The sequence below is a fragment of the Mustela nigripes genome, chromosome 14, assembly GCF_022355385.1.
Source record: "Mustela nigripes isolate SB6536 chromosome 14, MUSNIG.SB6536, whole genome shotgun sequence".
Taxonomy (NCBI): domain Eukaryota; kingdom Metazoa; phylum Chordata; class Mammalia; order Carnivora; family Mustelidae; genus Mustela; species Mustela nigripes.
The window spans coordinates 94,406,436-94,425,986 of record NC_081570.1 but is presented as its reverse complement, the minus strand read 5'-3'; the positions used below and the strand labels follow the sequence as shown (position 1 = coordinate 94,425,986).

The window sequence follows — 19,551 nt, the reverse complement described above, 5'->3', positions numbered from 1 at the left end:
CCCTCTTCTGCAACCTCTGCTTGTCAGATAAAATAATAAAATCTTTTTAAAAATCTACAAGTTAACATGCAACTTGACAGTCTGAGTCTTTATTAGTAAAGGCAAATGACAAAGTCAAGCAATGAAACACTCTTCTTCAACAGCGCTGTCCCCTAGATCTATAACACGAGCCATGTATATGATTTAAATTTTTCCAGTAGCCACATTAAAAAGTAAAACTGAACTGGAGAAATTAATGTTTAATAATACATTTTGTTTGACCCAACGTGTCCTAAATATTGTCATTTGAACCTGTGGCATTCACACTTAAATGTCAAGTGTTCAAAAGTCCTATGCTGATAGCAACAGTTCGAGAAAATTAAAAAGTCCTTAAACAAACTCTATTAAACAAATCTTCACTATGACATTGCAGGTATATACAGTCTTCCTTCTGGCCTTATCTAAATTTTGGATAATTTTCCGTAATATATTTACTATCCTAGCGTCTACATAGGTCCCTTGGCCAAGTTAGCGGAAGTACAGAAAAGGTGAGTCTGAGCTATGACTCTCTAAAAGGTGGCCAGGTAAATACCTAGTGTGAAGAAATGCTCTCATAAAGGTGTCTCAGGGTCTGTGAGGGACAAGAGTTCTGCTGGTGGGCTGCGCGGATCAGGAAAGACTTCACCAAAGATGAGTAGTTTTCACAAGGTGGAGCGAGTGGGGGTCACTGTAAGGAAAGGGAAGAGTGTGACCAAAAGTAGGACAGGGTACAAGTTGGAAGAACACTGCTACTTGGGTGTGTGGGGAGGGAGGGTCAGGGACTGAGGCCTGAGCGGCCAGATGGTCTCAGGCATCTCACTTTTATCTGACAGGGAACCATAGCAGGGTTTTCAGAAACAGAGGGACCTGGCCAGACTTGTCTTTCAGGAAGACCCTTCAAGAAGGTGTTGGAATCTTCCAACTCTTTCCTCTCTCAATACCCCTGTGGTGAATAGGGATGACGTCTTCATCAAGGTTGGCAGCTAAAAATATTTCCTAGGCATCAAATTACAGATGTGATGCCCAGATTCAGAGCGAAGAAAGCACTGACGAAAAGGCCAAGGTGGCTTCCGAGGTCAGGACAGAGTTGAGATTCCTTCTGGGATCTAAGGAAGGGTGTAGATGGCTTTTATGGATTAATGGCTTAGTAGCTGATACCCTGGCAGCCTTTGGGGCCAGGTGAGTACAAAGTAAAAGGAATCTCAGCTTGGCATTAACACAGCACTGGCCAAGTGAGACAAGCAAGGGCACAGCCTTGGGTTATGTTTTGCATTTTTTTTTGAAAGAATTATTTATTTATTTTACAGAGAGGGAGTAGGAGGAGGGGCAGAGGGAAAGAATCTCAAGCAGACTTTCTGCTGAGCACAGAGCCCAACACATGAGTCAATCTCAAGACCCTGAGATCACGACCCGAGTGGAAATCAAAAGTCAGGCACTCAGCTACCGAGCCACCAGTTGCCCCGATCGCTATCGATCGTCTGGATGGAGATAAGAGGTGGCTTTGATTTCTCTTGCCCTTTACAACTGAAAAGCTCAGAGTACTTGATGGGCCTTCTCGGAGATGCTGGTCTCTTGTCTTGACGAGAGGAGGCTCACACAAGGACAAGGACAGCTGGAAGAGTCACAAATGGTACAAGGAACCAAGAGGAACTCCTGAATTTTCTGAAACACCCTCTTTGGTCCCCCAGCGCATCAGTGTCAGAGAAGAGGAAGCTAATTTGTTTTACTTCTAGTTCTACATGAAGTGCATAGAACAAGCCGCCTCTAGTCCAAGAGCCTGCAGCCCAGAGGAAGAGGAGAGGCAGTGGAGGGAAGGGAAGAGTTCAAGATGACTCCACATTCAGTGTCTCTCTTGGTGGTGTATGCGGTGGGGGTGGTGGGGGTGGTCAAAGAGTCTTAAATCAGCTAGCTTCCTTATGGCTGATGTGTTTCTAAGCATCCAGTTTGGGAAGGCAATGGACACTGGGGGCCCATTTCCACTTGGGCCCCCAAGTCCCCATGTCCAGGACTAACACCCAGTTGAAACAGGAAAATTCTTAGAGATAAAACTCCCTCCTAGCTTGTTGCCATGAATTGATCTCCAACAGGGGCTTCGTGGGAATGCCTTCTGATGAAAACCAGAGCAGCAGAGGAAACAGAGTCAGAAGTTGGGGAAATGGACCCACACGTGCCAGCTCCCAGGCTCCTAAGCGTTCCTCTCTTCATCCTCCCCCAGGGGCTAACACCCCATCCCCAGCACCTCCTGGAGAGGCTGTGGGATGGCCTGTGTTCTCTCTCTCCAATTTAGGTCTCCCCCAAAAGATCCTCTAGTGGAGTCTACCTGCTCATTTTTGAAAGGTTCCTCAGTGTTCATCCAGGAAGGAAGACAGAGAGGAAGGAAGGAAGTTAAGCTTTATGAAATATGTCAGGTATCGGGCTAAGCAGCCAGGACATGGGATCTTATTCGAGCCTTGGGAGAACCTGCTAAGGTGGGCAGCATCATCCCCAATTTGACAAAGGCAGCTGCTCAGCAAGCAAGTGGCCAAAGATAGCATAGCCAGTGGTAATTGCAAAGCTAGAGCTCTGGCTCCCCGGTTCCTGTCCACGTTCGTCCCAAGGAGAGCTGAGCTGAACTCCAGAGAAATCCATGATGGAGCAAAAGCCCCAGAGTGAAGAGGACTCCTCAGGCTGGCTGAAAGGAGTCTCCAGCGGTCACCTGGCTCCAGCTATTTTCATAGTCTGCGCTGGCCCAACCTCCAACTTCCAGACTACTCTTCAGGGCATCTGAGGACAGCTCGGAATCTCTCCTGTGGGACGTAACATTCAAACAGCTTTGGCAGCAACTTCAGGGGGCTCAAGGGCCCTGAGAGTCAGCAAATGGCCTTTGAGACCCAAGAGTCTCCCTAGGAGCCTAGATGCGAAGGAGTGCCAGGGTCTGGAAGGGTGGATGGAGATGGAACAGCGCTATGGGGGTGGGGTGGGGCAGAGATTAGGGTGCCACTGACAGCCAGGGCAAGAGTCCCATGGCAAAGTCCCGGGGGGCAATGCCCCTCCTGGGGTGAAATGTGCTGGCATCACGTGAGGCCACCAAAAGGCATCATGGAGCCCTGGGGTGCTAAGAGAGACAGGGTCCCCCAAGCCAGTCCTGCCCCATCCCAGAAGTGGATTTTGTTCTAACAAGGGAAAGTGGTATCCCATGACACAGCTCAGAGTCCTAAGCCTCCATTCGGAGAGCGAGAGCGGATTAAGATTTCTTCCCCTGAAGCCAGACGTGTCCACGGTTACAATAAAAATCCGGGAGCGGTCTTGGTCTCCGAGTAACTGAAGCCTCCCACTTGCCAAGGATGGGGTGGCGTCAGGCTAACCCAACCGGCAAGGCAGCCTGTTAAAAATAATGCTTACGTAAAGAAAACACCCTCAGAAAAAGAAGCCTGAGTAATCTGGGCGGGCTGGAATAAAGGCCTCCTGTTCTGACCTACCTCTGAGATGAAATGATCTATTTCTTCCTCGAATTGCTCCCCCAGTTCTGTTCATTCACGTGCTTGCTCAGCAGACACCCAAACAGTGTTTTGGGTTTACCCAGCTGTTCTATTTCCAGCCTGTTGAGTTCATTTTAGGTCCCACAGTCGGGGATTGGTCCCTCCTGCTTCTCCCTCCTCCCCTCCTCCCTCCTGGCATTTTCCCACTCCTCCCGCCATGCTCCCCCTCCCACTCCTCCATCCTCCACCCTTCCTCTCTGCCCCCACTCCTTTTCCTCCCCCTCCCTCTCGCTCCCCCCTCCTTCTCCAAGATCCCTGCTCTCTCTGCCTCTCCTCTAGCGCTTTCTCCTGCCTACTTGCTCTTCGGCTCCCATTCCCCATAGCTTGCAGGTTTGTGTGGACAAGACTTGGGGGACAGGGGAGAGGGCAGGCAGCTTGGCGGGCTTCTCTCTGCCATCTCACTGCCTTGGGATGGATGCACACGGGGCCTCCTGGGTCGCCAAGAGGGAAATGGCCACCCCAGCTGGTCATCTCATGAGCATTTCCAACCCAGGGCCCCGCATCATGCTGGAAGGTCTTCATCCCGTCACCCCACAGTGAATGGCCCTAGCAAGGATTTCTGGAAGAGGGTTTCTAGTCAGGCCTGCCAAGCCCTACTCTCCCGATTGTCTCTCTAGTATAAATGGGGGACATGCCCAGAGCACCGTCCGCCTGGCTGAGTCTGGCTGGCTGTTTCGTGCCTTCCACCTCTGTGTATCCTCCCAGGGCAATCTCCAGGAGATGCCTCATTTCGCAGTCAGGGGGACAGCTTCCAGGGAGATTAAGTCATTCACCCGGTGTCACACAGGTCACAAGCAGCAAAGCCGTGGGGGGAGGGCAAAATTCTGGGTGTGGGGAGTTAATGGACGACAGTGGAGCCGAGCGGGCCAGCTGGAACCCGTGGCTGCGTGTGGCCACAGAGCCAGTGGCCAGGGGTGTGGGGGCCAGAGCCAGGCGGAATGGGTTGGGGTCAAAATCGGCATGGGCAATCTGTCTGTGGGATCTCTGTCAGGCTAACCGCTGTGCCTTGGTTCCTTATCTGTAAAACGGAAGTGATTAAAAGAGCCCTCACCTCCTGGGTCTCCTCTGAGGACTCATCCACACAGAAGGCTCAGAACAACACATGGCCAGTTACCCACTCAATGTGAGCTCTTACTATTTCCAGAGGCATCCGCTCTCCTCTTCTAGAGGAACACCCCAACCCCTGAGAGAAGGTCAGAGGAATGATAACCTTTTACCTCAGGTAGTACTCTAGGGGTTCCAGAAGGCTCTTCTACCCACTTCCTCAATTAACCTTCATGCCTCCCTTGGATGAAGGTAGGGATGGTTGAATTCCCATAAAATATGTGTGAACCCTAATTTATACTAGAGTGTAGATGACTGGCACAAGATACTTTTTGATCCATAGATTCAGATGTGGAAACTGAAGCCGAGCAATGACCTGGGACTGGCCCCGGCTCCTGTGGGAAAAATCATCACCAGTCTCTCTCTCTCTCTCTATGGCCCATGCCTGCAGCAGGGATTTTGCCCAAATTGGCACTCAGAGAGTTGGAGAGGGCCGGAAGCTCCTAAAAGAACACTCTCGTGAAGACTGAGCAGGTGGAAGAGGGAGAAGGGAAGAACCCGGGACGTAAGCCCTTAGCCATCCTAGGTAGACTCCAGTGACAGCCAGTCTGAAGCCATTAGCTCCAGGAGAGAAAGGCCCAGGTGGTCAGAGCCTGGAAGTGGAGGGGAGTCAGGGCTGTGGTTGGGGGCTCTGATGGCAGGAAGGGAGACTTGGTTGGCACACGGGGATGGGGTAGAAGAGGGAGAGGCCCAGCATCCCAGGGAATTGTTCTGGACAAATTCTGAGACCAGGCATGGGCTAGAATGACAGGTGTGCATGAGGAAAGTCAGCAGCGGGGAGCTAATTCATTCCCTGTCTGCTCATGCATTCATCATGGAGCTCTCAGCACTGAGCAGGGGCTGGAGATAAGAGCGTTAATAAATGAAACACCCATAAATGAGCAAACAGACGACAAGCTATCCCAGTGGTAAGTACTACACTGGCGGGGGGAGGGTGTACAAGGTACTGTGAAAGTATAAAGGAAGAGTCCAGGAATGGCTCTCCGAAAAGGTGACAGTTGAGTGGGCCTTGAGGGATGAATAAGTGTTTGCTAGGCAGAGGATTCAACACTGGAATATGGAAGGGGGACAAAAAAGAGAGAGAAGATCTCCTGGACAGAGGCAGCTTCTACTGCATATCACTTCTAATTTCACTTTTGTGCTCCATTTTCTCTTTTATTAGTCAAAGCGAAGCCAGAGCTCCTTGTAGAACCTTGGTCTCTAATTTGATTCACATAAGCAGCTCCTGCTTTCTTCTCTGATCAAAACGAACAACAAACAAATAAAAAAAAACCTACCCTGCTTGGAACTCTCCAGACTTCCATATAATCGAGAAGGGGGCTCTCTTACTCCATAAGTTGAGAGGAAATTTAGTAATCCTGCGTCCTGGGAAATAAAATATGTGTGAACCCTAATTTATACTAGAGTGTAGATGACTGGCACAAGATACTTTTTGATCCATAGATGAGACCATGAAGAGAGGGCAAAGAGAACAGAAGGCCCCAGGAAATGCGTGTGTTTGAGATGTAGATAAAGGGGTGGCATTTACTGAGGGTACAGAAAAACCCAGGAAGAGAGATGGAGGATTCTAAAAACCAATTTTCCAGTTCTGTCCAGAGAAATTAGCTAGTCACAGTCCAGCACACTGAGGCCCAGAGGGAAAGTGGTACCACTGGGGCCTTCTTACATACCCCCTACCCTAATTATCCTATCCCCAGACTCCCCAGGAGCTGGTTGCTACCTCTAAGGGTGTCCTGAGAGAAATGAGGTCCCTAATCGATCTGCCAGGAGTACAAACAGTGTTGTCCCTCAGGGGAGGAGACGGTCCTGAGGCATGAGGTTGGATGCAGCTGGGATATTGGGAAGGCGGCTAGTTCTGACTCCTGTTTTTTGGTGCTGTGGGCTCCTCTAGTCCACGGGCCCCCAGGCTGGCCATCTAGTGGCCCAAGAAGGGTGAGGATCCTGTAGCAGCTTCTCCGTACTAAGAGTGGTGGCAGCAATGACTACGGAGCTCTCTCTCCATGGCAACCTGGCAGCCACCCCCCCAAGGGAGGGCCACCATGGCAACAGCTAGTCCAGGAACAGCTCCTCTGGGCCTCCTGGGCCTCCTGGGCTCACCCTTGGTTTTCCCAATGGGCAGCTGGCCGGGCCTAGGCCAAGTGGGACACCTTCTCTCTGAGCCCCTCTTGGGTGAGGTCTGAGGGCATGGAGAAAAGCCTGTTTTTGTGTGTTTCTCTTGGTTATATGATTTGAACATTTGATCAAGCAACTGTCCTTGGACCTGGAGCCTACAGGTGAGAAACTGGAGGGGTTGGGGGGTGTGAGGGGGTCTCTAGGGATATTCGGAATGGAGTTGCCCCCGGGTTAAGGAATCCCAGGCTCTGGTCCCTACAGAGGTCCCCTCAGGGGTAGTCATACCCCAGTGGCCCCAAGCTCTTGAGCTGAAGGCTCAGGATGTCCCTAGAGGAACACTGCTGTCCCACCCAGAGACCTGAGCTGGACCAGGAGGTTCAGAGTTCCAGGAAGAGCACATGCCGGGAGGCAGACTGGCTTGAGGGCCATGCTGGCCCATGCAACTCGTGTTCTTTCCCTCTTCCACACACCCAACCTCTGTCCCCTCCAGCCTTGTCTCTCCCCTCTTCATCAAGGCTTCATCCCTCCTGCCTCCCTCACTTCCTTCCTTCACTCCCCCATTCCAGGGGGAGCACTTCCCACGCAAGGTGTGCCCCCCTCCCCAGGGGAGCCAAGGTGAATGAGCTCCCTCAGGTAGCTCACTGGTGGGGGAGGGGGTTTGCACAAATTCCCCAAACTGCTGGTGGAAGCCAAGTTCCAGAAGGGAGAGCAGGAAGAGCTCTGAGAGCTCTCCTCTCAGCCTCCCTCTCTCTCAGCCCTCCTCATTATTCTGACAGTTTCTCAGGCAGGAAATGCATGATGTAAAGAGAAGAGCTTTCACGTTCCTCCCCAAGGACTCCCAGGAATGCCCTAGAAGGGAGGTGCAGAAGCCAGCTGGAAACAGCTTGGAGGAAAAGGAGAGGGTGTTACAGTTCGGCGGCTGCTCATGGCCTGGCCAGGTCTGCCCGTTCATTCATTCATATAATATTTATGGAGCCCCTAGCACTGTGCCGGGCCCCAGGTACTTACAGGGAGACAGGCAACAGACAAATAGATCGTTCCAAAGCGTGCTAAGCCCCTGGGAGAAAAGGAGCCTGCTACAGTGGTAGGAGACAGCACAGGGCCCTGGAGGGGGCCACTAAGAAGTGACATTTAAAGCCAGAGCAGAGGGATGAGAACTCAGCCTGGCAAAAGGAGTCTGAGAAGGTGGGCACTGTATTCCACTAAAGCTGGAAGAGATGGTGCGTGTAAGAAAGGCTCAGCGGCTAAAAGGGGAGAGGCCTGGGTGACAGGGCAGAGGCTGGAAGGGGCCTGAGGAGCCACAGGCCCTTGAGGTTCCTCTCCCCCTTACCTTGACAGAGTTCAGATTTTATTCAAATGCAGCAGGATCATGAAAGCCACAGAGGGCTTAAGCCTCGGGGACAGGATCCTCCTATCCCATTTAAGAAGCCCTATCTGGCTGCTGGAAGGAGACCGGCTTATAGGAAGGCAGCTGGGAGCCAGCGAGGAAGAGTGAGAGGTGGAGGGCTTGTGAGTTGTATTTCAGAGGGAGGAACTATGGGACCATAAGGGGTTGTCATGAGGGTGGGAGAGATCTTTACTGGTCTTTCGTGACACTGGAACATGAGCCCCCTGAGGGCAGGGGTCGTGCTGGCCTGGTTCCCTGCCGGTGCCCCAGGATGCGGTATAGGCCTTTGGTAAATAAAGATTTAATGTGTGCTGAGTGAGTGAGTGAATTCAGCTTCAAGAGGGAAGGGTTAACAATGACACCCCAGTTTCTGGCTCAGACTGGGGAGGTGGCGAGTTTGTGGTAGCACACAGAGGGGAGAGCCGTGAACTCAGAGCCCAGTGTCGGGTGGGCGAGGGGGGGCCTGAGCAGGCAGGGTGAGTGTGTGGAGAGTAGGAAGGGGAGGGCTGCTGATGTGCACCCAACATGGGCTGGGAATAGAGAAAAAGCTCAGTGTATGTCTGTCCAGTGAACAAATAGAGTTGAGAGTTCTGGGCCCGACCTACCAACGTGGCCGTTGCCAGGTCCTGGAAGCTGTTTCAGACCGTAGGTGTGGACAAGATAGATCACCTAGGGGAGAGTGAGTAGAGAGAGAGAAAGGAAGGGACCTCCTCTGACCACCCCTTCTCCCCACACGGGGAATTGCTGAGGTAGGGAAGCAGAGACCCTAACTCAGCAAAAAGCAGAGCCCTTGCAGTTTGGGGAGCCTCTTAGGGAATAGCCCTGAAGGCAGGTAAATATGGTGCCTGGGGGTGAGGGTGGGGATAGGGTGACAGGCTGGTCCCTCAGCCCCATGAGGAAAGGAGAAGCTTCCAGCACCAATAGCAGAAGGCCTCTGACCCTCTGACCTGGAGACCCAAAAGCTCTCCTCCTGTCTCCCTCTCCTCAGCCCATGATGCTATGGTCAGGCCCAGCTGAGGCTCCCCAGGAGAGAGCAGGGCCCAGCGTCCCTGGAAGCTCTTGTAGCCTTTAGAGAAATGCTGTCCGGGGCTCAGGTGTGGTGACCACAGCCCTAAGTGACTGGGCCAGTTCATGGGCCACCTGTCGTGTCGACCCCACACAGGCCCAGAGCCTGGCAAGGAAGGCAGGTGCTCATGGTGACGAGGCTGTCAGAGCCCCAGGAGGCTGTACGGGTGGGGCCTGGCTACACATCGTCAACCCGAGCCCAGGGTGTCAACCAAGTCATCGGCTCAGATGCCCCACAAATGCCAGTCTCTGCCCTGGCAGACAGCCATGATTGGCTGGAAAGAGGCAAACAGAGTCTACCAGGGAGTTCCCCACCAGAGTAAAGGACTGGGAGGAAAATCATGTTGGGAGAGGAGTTCATCCGGGTCCTGTTAGGAAGACTTGGGCTCCGGACCTGCCTACCCCACTACGGAGTTGCGGGGTGCCACCCCCCAGCCCCCAGGCAGAACATGTGAGAAACAGAAGAGATCTTCTAATTCAACCTTCCACGCCCAGCAGATATTCTTCCCACGAACCCTGGCACATGACCACACAGGATCTCTCCAGACACTTCCAGAGACGGGGACCTCATACCCACAGGACAGGCCATTCCGGTTTGGTAGTTGTTAGAAAGCTTCCCTTTTTCTCAAGGTCTGGAAGGACCCAATTGCCAGTGTCACCAATTAACAGAGTCACCTCCAAGGAGGAACGTAGGACTATGGGAGCGGGACGGGGCCTTCCTTCCCTGTTGATTTGGTACGGGGTGCTTTTAATACAGTGCGTGAAATTTGTTAATAGCAAGGAAAACAAAAAGTCAGATTCTTCTTTATTTGACCCCAATCTGTCCTCCTAACATTTCCATCTTTTGGTCCTAGGTCTGTTCTCTGGGATCAGAAAATAAGCTAAACCCGCTTCCCCTTGGAGAGGAATCCCATTTCTTCTCCAGGCAGAGCCGCTCCTGCTGTAACTTGGTCTCCAGATCCAACCTCATCCCAGTCAGCCCCTTCTGAGCCTCAGACAATAAAACTCAGTGGATTGCAGAGGAAAGAACCAATTCCGAGTTGGGAGTCATGCTAATTAATTAATGACATTCCCTTTTATGTGTGTGTGTGTTGGGGGAGAGGAGGAGTACCACCAGATCCCTCACTTCCTCAGTCCTCGGTTATCTATAAAAGGGGAAAACAGGGGCACCTGGGTGGCTCAGTGGGTTAAAGCCTCTGCTTTCGGCTCAAGTCGTGATCCCAGGGTCCTGGGATCGAACCCCACATCGGGCTTTCTGCTCGGCGGGAGTCTGCTTCCTCCTCTCTCTGCCTACTTATGATCTCCGTCTGTCAAATAAATAAATAAAATATTTTTAAAAAGCGGGGGGGGGGACAATACCTTTGTTATCAGAATCAATTGAGATGAAAGAAATGAAAAACATTAAAAGCTCAAATTCCTACCTACCCTTGGGGTTCTGACTTAGAAGCCCCATTTCTTTTAAAAAGCAGCGGAGCCTTGGACTCATGGAAACAGACAGCTTGGGTTCGAATCCCAGCTCTGCCACTTCTCAGCTATGTGACCTTGGAGAAATGAACCTACGTACTGTGCCGCAGTTTTCTCCATGAAACAAGAATGGGGATGCCAATCTCGGAATGTGTATTTAAGGGATTGGATATATTGGCCAACATCCCGTAAGTGTTAGCTGTCTGGTGTTATGACCCCTACTCTGCCTTCTCCACACAAAGAGAAGGGCTTTACCGAAATGAGGTTAATCTGTAGCACTTAGTTGGAAGGAGAGGCTGTAAACCAAACTGGGGAGGGGTACTGGGGTAAGTTGTTCCACAACACTCCCCTTGCCCTCAATATCTGTGGGCAACGGTTCTGTGCTGGGCACTGCACCCACGGCCTTCGAGGCGAGTTCCCTGAGTGCTGCCAACAGCTCGGTAAGGTGGGCGCTCTCCTTACTCCCACTCCATGGATGAGGAAACAAAGGTTCACAGGGGTTAAGTAACTTGCCTCAGGTCACACAGCTAGGAATTTACAAAGCCAGGACTCCTGAGTCTGAATTAAAGTCCCGGAGCCAGGGGCACCTGGGTGGCTCCGTGGGTTAAAGCCTCTGCCTTCGGCTCAGGTCAAGATCCCAGGGTCCTGGGATCGAGCCCCGAATCGTGCTCTCCGCCTGGCGGGTAGCCTGCTTCCTCCTTTCTCTGCCTGTCTCTCTGCCTACTTGTGATCTCTGTCTGTCAAATTAAAAAAAAAAAAAATCTTTAACAACGATAAAATAAAGTCCTGGAGCCAGGACTCCTGACTGTCTGACTCCCAATGTCAGTCTTGGACACCTGTGTCCTGTTCTCTTGACCAGCTTGGTAATTTGGGCTCAGGCACTGCTTTTTTTTTTTTTTTTTTAAATAGATTTTATTTATTTTATTTGACAGAGAGAGATGACAAGCAGGCAGAGAGGCAGGCAGAGACAGAGTGGGAAACAGGCTCCCTGCTGAGCAGAGAGCCCGATGTGGGACTCGATCCCAGGACACTGAGATCATGACCTGAGCCGAAGGCAGCGGCTTAATCCACTGAGCCACCCAGGTGCCCCTCAGGCACTGCTTTTTGAGGAAGCCACTGCCTTTTCTCCCTGACCGCACTGCCCACTGTTTCTGTGAGGTGAGGCAGAGGGCTTGTCTGTTCTCTCCCTGAACTCTCCGCCCCTGTACGCAGCCCCTCTCCCCTCCAGAAGTCTGTCATCAGATGGTCACCAGGGACTCCAGCTGCATCTTCTGGTCCCCTCAAGGCCACCCTGGCAGTTGGTACCCCTGGGCTGTTTGCTGGCCCTTGGCCCCTGACCATAAAATGGTTCCACTCATCCTCAAAAAAACACAACAAGAAAACAACCATTTTGGACGTGGGCCCTGATGCGTAATATCATTACAGAGCCAGCAGTGCATCCCCGCCCATTATCGCCCGGCCAGGCTTCTCTGAGGCGAGCCTGGCTGCAAATGGCTTTCTCCGGTCTGGGGGGCCCTGCAGCCCCCACTCGCCCTCCATGGCCGGAGGAGATCTTATCTTTAATTGACAACTGGCTGCCTGCCATCATTTTGCCTCAGCTGGCTCCGGCTCCAAGCCCGATTTCCTCTCCCACTTCAGGAGCAGGCTTCCCCTCACTTCTTCCATCCCCTCGGCTCTGCCTCCCTCGCCCCTGCCCCCTGTGACCAGATATGGAGGAGAGCTCAGAAGTCTGTGGGCAAAGGCCTGGGAGCTACAGCAAGGGGTGAGGAGGGAACTAACAACTTGCCGGGCACCCATCGTGTGTCATGTGCACACCGAGGGCTCCAGGCCAGGTCTGGACACTCACGGTGTCTGAAATGGGGGCTGTTGTGATTCCCGTTCTCTCCAGGCCAGGAAATGGAGGCTCCGTGAGCCGCCCCCAAGTTACCCAGCTAGCATGTGGCGAGCTTTGAATCCAGACGTTGAACTGAGGCCCTGGACTTCTGCCTGGAGTAAGAGGGTGAGGTGAATGGACACATGTCCCCAGATGTGGCTGCGTGGCTTCCAGAGGCCAGTGCCAAATGAACACGCAGGGCCCCCTCTGCTGTGATTTCAAGACGGTGACAGCTGAGCGTGAAGCTGCACGCCTGGGAGTCAGCCCCGCAGGTGCCCCAACGGAAGTGAGTAGGGAAACCCTCAGGAGGGGCCGTGTGTCGCCACTACCTACCACGACCCCCATCTTCTCTGGGCCCAGGATTTGGTCATTCCCCACCCCTCAGTAGTCCCAGATGTGCTGTCACTCCCCTGTTGGTCTCAGTTACCCAGTCGTCACCGCGCCTTGGGCATCCCCAGGGCCTTGGCCCATATAGAATTAGCACAATTGCAGGGAGGAGCCCCTCCCCCACAGAAACAAGCAGGAATACAGGGGGACTCCTTCCAAACCCCTCTGTTCTTCCGGGCTATGTTGGGGCTCGGGGGCACCAGCGGAGACCAGGACGCTGGGGGTGGGGGAGCTGAGTCTTCCTTTCCCAACCCCAGGCAATCCTTTTTCCTCTCTGAGCACTCCCGTCTAGCTCTGAGTGCAGGGGTGGTGAGGTAGCAATGATTCCTGGGGGAGGGGGGGGGAGTTGCCAATGATAGGAGTGTGCTGCATTTCTCAAGTGTTGGGATAGAAGCCCAGGATGTCCCCGCAGACACAGAGCCAGAAAGGAGAGGCAGAGGCAGTCACTCAGGCAGGAGCAGCAGGATGCTCCAGATGTTTTTATTGGGGCTCGAGCACGGCATGACAGTGGGGGACATCCAGACTGGGCGGCAGAGCCCAGCCTCGGCATGCCTCAGACACACATGACGGGACAGCTCTAGAAAAGGACTGACCAACACTAGGAAGGGACAGGGTGGGAGGTGGGGGGCGTGGAGTGGGGAGGGAGGGCCGCGGGAGGGGCAGAGGCCATGGTCGAAGGGGTCACCCGGCCTCTGCTATTGCACGGTCCTCTGGCCACCGGCCAGGAAGTACAGTATTGCAACTGGTCTCCACTCGCCCGAGGCGTCCCCTTCTCAGACCCCTGAGCCGGATGGGCAGACAGACCTCTTCCCTGCCCGTCTGCCCAGCAGCATCTTTGAAAACAAACGGACGAAGGGGACAGAACAAAAACTCCCAAATAAAAAAAAAAAAAAAAGACAAAACGCCCCCCTCAGTCCAGGACAGAGGTAAGGGGGAGGAAGGAGTGGAAGGAGCGGCCAAGGAGCCCCTGGAAGTCCCCCCCAAACTGAGGCGAGGGTGGGAGGTAGAACCCCAATCTGGGGTGGGATGGGGCTAGTGGGGAAGTGGCCCTGGGGGGAAAGCAGGCCTTCCACAGACCACAAGCCACAGGAGAAACCATCCCAAGAGGGCAAGTCTAGCCTGGGATCCCCCCCAGTGGGACTGGCTGTTCCCAGACGCTCTTTTCCTGGGACATTCCACATACATGTCCAGCAGAAATAAGGAGTCAGTGAAGGGGAAGGGGATGAAGGTCAGGGGGCCTGGGGGTGGGGCCTGGGCTGGGGGAGACACAGTCTGACAAAGACGACAGACCACCAAAAGCACGTGCACTACACACGAGAGTATAGTATGTATGAATATAGATGCTATATGTGCATATATATCTCTTCAATGTACAACAGAACAGAACATCAGGCCCAGATGGCTCTAGGCCCAGAGGGTCACATGGGAGGTTTTCCATCAGTCCTGGGCAAACAAGGATCTCTGAGTCTTTCTCAGCGAAAGATTCTTGCCAGGGTTCCAGAGTTTCCCTAAGCCTTGGCTTTCTGTCTGTCTGCCTGCCTCTCTCACGTTGGTGCCGCTTAAGAGAGGGTGAGGACTTCAGCCTGGGCATAGCTGGGCGAGAGGGCGTCTCGGCAGGTCTCTGTGTTTAAAGAGCACAGGTGTGAGACACTGGGACGCACGCTTTCAGCTCAACATTGCCTTCTGGGGGGGGCAAGGAGTTCAGCAAAAGAAAGGGAGAAACAAAGAATGAGATGTTAGAAGGAAGCCAGCTGCTGACCCACAGCCTGTGGGCTAAGGACTAGGCCAGGAGCAGAGCTGGAAGGCAAGGGGACCCAGGGCGAAGAGGCGGGAAGCACAGGGATGGGTCAGGGAATGGGGTGAGCCCCTCCGGCCGCCCATAGCTGCCTACCCATAGCTGCCTACCCGGAGCTAGGCCAAGTGACTCCTAGGTCATGTTACAGCTAATCTCCATATGTACTCAGGTAATGAGCTCCAGGAATCCCCAGCCCTCAGGTCGTCACAACTCCAGTGTGGTGGGCAGGAGGACCACAGCCCTGCAGCCTGGCATGGAGGCACTGGGGGGAGGTTCCTAGCATGGCCTGTGGTCCAACCTGGGCTCCCACACAGCTCCTGAACCCCCACAGAGCTCCACCCGCCATCACCAGCTGGGGCCATTCCACTGTCCCGGGGGGCTAGTGAAGAAGGTCCCTAAGTGTGCTGCCTTGTGGTGCCCAGCCCCTCTTCCTCAATCTGGCAGGAACAGAGTTGGAGCAGCTGGAAGGTAGATACCAAAGGGGAAGGTCAGGGAGGACCCATGTGTCCATCTCAGGAGACAAAGCCAGAAAAAAGCATCTTATTGAGAAACCCAAAGCACAGTGAGCCCTTCTTGCCATCCCCTCCTCAGCCTGGAGTGTCAGTGGCGTGGGCCTTCCCTTCTTTTACCTTCCCAGCACTGACACAGGAAGGGCAGGCAAGAAGGCTGCCAAAGGGGCAGGGATTTCGGGGTGATACTCTGGCCAGGGCAGAGGAGGCCCCCCTCTCCCAGGGGACTCTGGGAGGGGCAGCCCAGGGGCCAACAGGTGACTCCTGGAGTCCCAGCCCTCGGGCTGGTATTCCGTCTCCCCTCTGACTCCTGCTTCTATGCTGAATGGACTCTTCCCACCCCCACAACCCTGGCTTCAGCTCACAGCCCAGGGGAAGAGCTCCTCCTCAATGCCCAGAGTTGAGAAATGCCTCTAAGGTTGTTAGTAAGGTTAAAAGCTCCTATCTGGACTGCTTCCCTGCTCTGCCAGGACAGCATGGGCCCCAGCTTTGGGGGAAAAGCTTCTCAGAGACAAAGTAATGGTTACAGGTCCAAGTCCACATGCAACACAAAGCAAACTGTGCTCTCAGATTATAGGCAGAGGAGAGAGTCTTTCCCTGAGGAGCGAGGCCCCAGGTCTGGATAAGTTGAGGCCTGGGCAAGCAGCCACCTCCCTAGGCAGGGCCCGGTATACAGTGGGTCTCTATAAATCGAGGACTCACTTCGCCCCTTCCCAGGGCCCAGAGGTCCTGAGAGGTTGCTGTGGCAGATGGCCTACTCCGCCGTCATTAGCTAGGTCCTGTGTTTCCCCACCAGAAGCCAGAGAACCAGTATGGGGACAGGCAGGAGCCCATCTCCCAAAGGTAGAGGGGCTCCAGCCCAGCACTCCCATATCATGTTGCCCAGGGACAGCTGTACCCACCAGAGGGGTGCCATGAGCATGCCCGTCCCTGTGGGAGGGAAGAGAGGGAAAGAGGAGGTGGGTGCCGTGGAAACTTGGACTCCTGACAACTTGAGGGCCGTTTCAGAAATAGCCGCCTCAGCTCCCTGAGCCAGGAAAGCAGGCCCAAGCACAGAAGCGCTGTGGGGCTCCCGCTGAGCTGGACACCACATCCCTGCTGGGGCCGGGACCCCAGGGCCAGGGACCCCTGCTGAGACAGGACTGAATCTGTCCTCACCTAGGAGAAGCAGTTGGGCTCTCAGCCCCAGCTTTGATAGGGCTCCTAGAGTCTCCATCCTGCTCCACATGGCTTCCCTGTCCCTGTCACTTGAAGGGGCCTGTCCCCTTTTGAAGGGTGGTCACATGGATGCCCCCATATTTTCTCACCTCTTGGGGGGACATCTCATTCTGAGAGCAAGCCAGAGACAGGCCCATGGACCGCAGCAGGGTTGGGGTATCCCCAGGACCCGCTGCAGACTTTTCTGGAAGGCACATTCCTGTGTCTGCCCCAGGCTGAAGAAGACAGAGGGCACTGAAAGGGGGGTGGTCCTGGCAGAGCCTTTTCACAATATCCAACTTTCATGAAATGATCTGGACTTTCTGCCCAGTTCACCTTTCAGGGGCACCTCCACACTCCCCAGCCTCCTGCTGAGTCCCTTGAAGGCTGTCTTGCCATTCTTACCTTTGCCCACCCTGGAAGGAGCAGTTATGGACCTTAGTCATTCCCTCTCCAAAGCTGCGTAATCTGACTCTAAAAATTGCGAGGCTCCGCTGTCAGGTCTAATTCCCATCAGGTAAAACAGGAATGTCTTGGCTGAGGCCTTCTCGGGTCCTGGGACAGAGGGGGCCTGGAGAGCCTCCCCCAGTTCACTGCTAGAGAGGGGCCCCCTGCAGCCCAGCCCCGCCCTGCCTGGGAGTGACAGGATGCTTATGTAGGAGCAGGAGGGGGTGGGTTGGCTTCTGTCCCCACACTTCCCCTCAGCTGCCCCTGCCCAGAGCGCACCCCTTCTCCCTCAATGACTCACACACCTGTTGTGCTCCCGGGCTCGTTAGGTAAATGAATACACTTAATTATAGAAATTAGATGAGTCTCTGGCTCTGGCAGCCATCCAGAGCGCAGAGGCTGGGTGGGAGCGGCAGGTGACTCAGGCAGGGCTGGGAGTCTGAGGCAGCAGGAGGAGGAGGGAAGAAAAACTCGTGGAAGCAGAGAGAGCAGCGCAGGAGAGATCTGGCTGCTGGGGTGCAGATGGGATGCCAGGTTCTGCCGCCACAGGGTGTCACTCCCGGGAGGAGGGCATTCCCATGCCCCGGCAGCCAGCCAATTGTGGGGCCCTAGGGACCCCACCTGCATGCCAGGCCAGCGCTGGAGAGCATCAGGCCTCCTCTCCCAGGGGGCCACCGCTCCCCTGACCAGCCAGCTCCCTGTGCACCAGCAGAGATGGGGCACCTGCGGGACAGCCTTATTCTTTGCTGGTCTGGGAGTGGGATGGACAGACAGACAGACAGAGATAGTCAGTCGTAGGCTGGTTACCGACTGAAGGCCACGAGGAGTGGAAATGCATTCCCTGGGATGAAGGTGGGACCTTGAGGGGAGGCAAGGCTCAGAGGCACAAGTCCCGGGGGGCAGTGGTGGGTAATGCCAGCAGCTCCGGCGCAGGCCGGGCACCAGTGCGGGAGGAGCCCTGGGAATAATCTCCCCCTTGCTCTCAGGCTCCAGAGCCGAATGTTCTGGGGAGTTGGGTGCTGTCGGGGAGAGGCTTGGGGGTCTGGGTTCTCCTGCCTCCTGCCGGGCTCCCTTGGGCCTATGGAGAAATGAGGGCTGGAGGGCATGTGAGCGTGGCGTGCGCCCAGAGGTGGGGAGAGCCGGGGGCACAGCTAAGGGCCCGGGTGCCCGGGTGGAGGGCTGGTGAGAGGGTGGAAGGGGTGGGAGAGTAGGAGCTTTCTCGGAGGATAGGGTGAGCTGTATCTCGATGCCAGTGGAGACAGCCCCAGACTGGTTCCAGCTGCTCCTGCTATGCTGTTTAGACTCCGGGATTTTGCACAGCCTTGGTGAAGAAAAGGCACATGGGTCAGAGAGGATGGCCCCTCATCTGAGCAGCTCCGTGGGATCCATGCTCCAGGGGGGCCCTGTGGTGCAGGGAGCCCCACACTGGTTGAGGGATCTGGCCTGCCTGGGGAAGGCTCCCTGACTTTCCCTGCGTTCCAGGTCATTTGGGCTCCAGAGGACAGACCTCAGGGCCCCCCCAGCTGATTTCTGCTCTGCCACTGTCCCCAGGTAAGCTCCCCTCCAGCCACCCAAAGACCCCATAACCTCCAGCAGCCCTCTTCTCCATCCTAAGCAACCCCAGTCAGCACCAGTCCCCTTCCTCCCAGGAAGTTCAGACTGTGATCCTCAGGCAGCCGGAGTCTAACCATGGGGTCTGTGCCCATGGCTGAAGGAGCCCTGGGCTCCCCGCTCCAGCTCCTACACGGAGCCTGAATGCAGAGAAGGGAGGCACGGTCTGGCACAGGGAAAGTTGCCGAGTGCTTCCTGGGAGTTTGGCGATGCTAACTGCCACGCTTGCTTAGCAGGGCCTGTTTCCCAGCAACCCACCTGTTCCTTCTCGAAGGTCACTCTAATTGGCTGAGCTACATGCTTGTTGCCAAGAAGCAGTGTGGAGGCATCTTGAAAATAAAACAGCCGGGCCACACAGGCACCCAGAGGGATCTGGCGCTGTGTGCGATCCAGACTCTCTTGCCCATGCACACACACGTGCGACCCCGGCCCTGGGTGTGACCCACTGCAGCTTCTTCCACGCTGCCACTGAGCCCCTCACAATACCAGCAGGAAAACTGTGGTGCTCAGCACTCGGCTCAAGTCCTACATGGGAGGTGGGGATCCCTCCTGCCCCACAGGAGTACCTAGGGCCTCTGGGCCCTCTCCTTCCAGAGGACTGCCAGAGGGCTGCTCCCGCTGCTGCCACCCAATAGGACATAAGTCCAGCAGAGCAGGACACATACCCCTCAGGGCCTGGTGAGGGTCACAGTGCCCCGGAAATCCCATGGGGCCAGGGGCCAGGAAGGTGCCTTGCAGGCTGGGATGGGCAAGCAAGGGGACATCCTTGGAAGGACCGAGGCATCCTGGGCTAATCCCACAGCAGCCCCTGCCCCACTTCATTCAACCCAGATTTGGTCTGGAGCTTGGGGCTAGTGAGAAGTTTGGCAGGGGTGGGGGAAGCAAATTTGGCTAAAAAAGGGCAGATTAAGAAGTGGCCTGAGAACCCAGGGACAAGCTTTTTTTTGGGGGGGGGGGGGGGCTCAAGGTTTATCCCAGAACTAAGTGTTTAGGCAGGTTATGTCACAGGAACAGGGCACAAAAGACAAAAAAAGGATCAGGAATGGGGCAGGAGCACCTGCTTT

The 19,551-nt window shown here is 54.7% G+C and overlaps 1 protein-coding gene across 6 annotated transcripts in view; it reads right to left on the bottom strand.

The window, feature by feature from the left end:
* Positions 1–474: 474 nt before the first annotated feature.
* The window catches only part of KCNC4 (potassium voltage-gated channel subfamily C member 4), a 34,183-nt gene continuing 15,106 nt past the window's right edge, over positions 475–19,551 (bottom strand). The window contains exon 4 of one of the 6 annotated variants that reach the window (XM_059375684.1): positions 475–706. In XM_059375684.1, the coding sequence (XP_059231667.1) occupies positions 681–706 (26 nt within the window). In that variant the 3' untranslated portion in view covers positions 475–680. The other 5 variants (XM_059375680.1, XM_059375683.1, XM_059375682.1 and 2 more) reach the window with 5 other exon arrangements.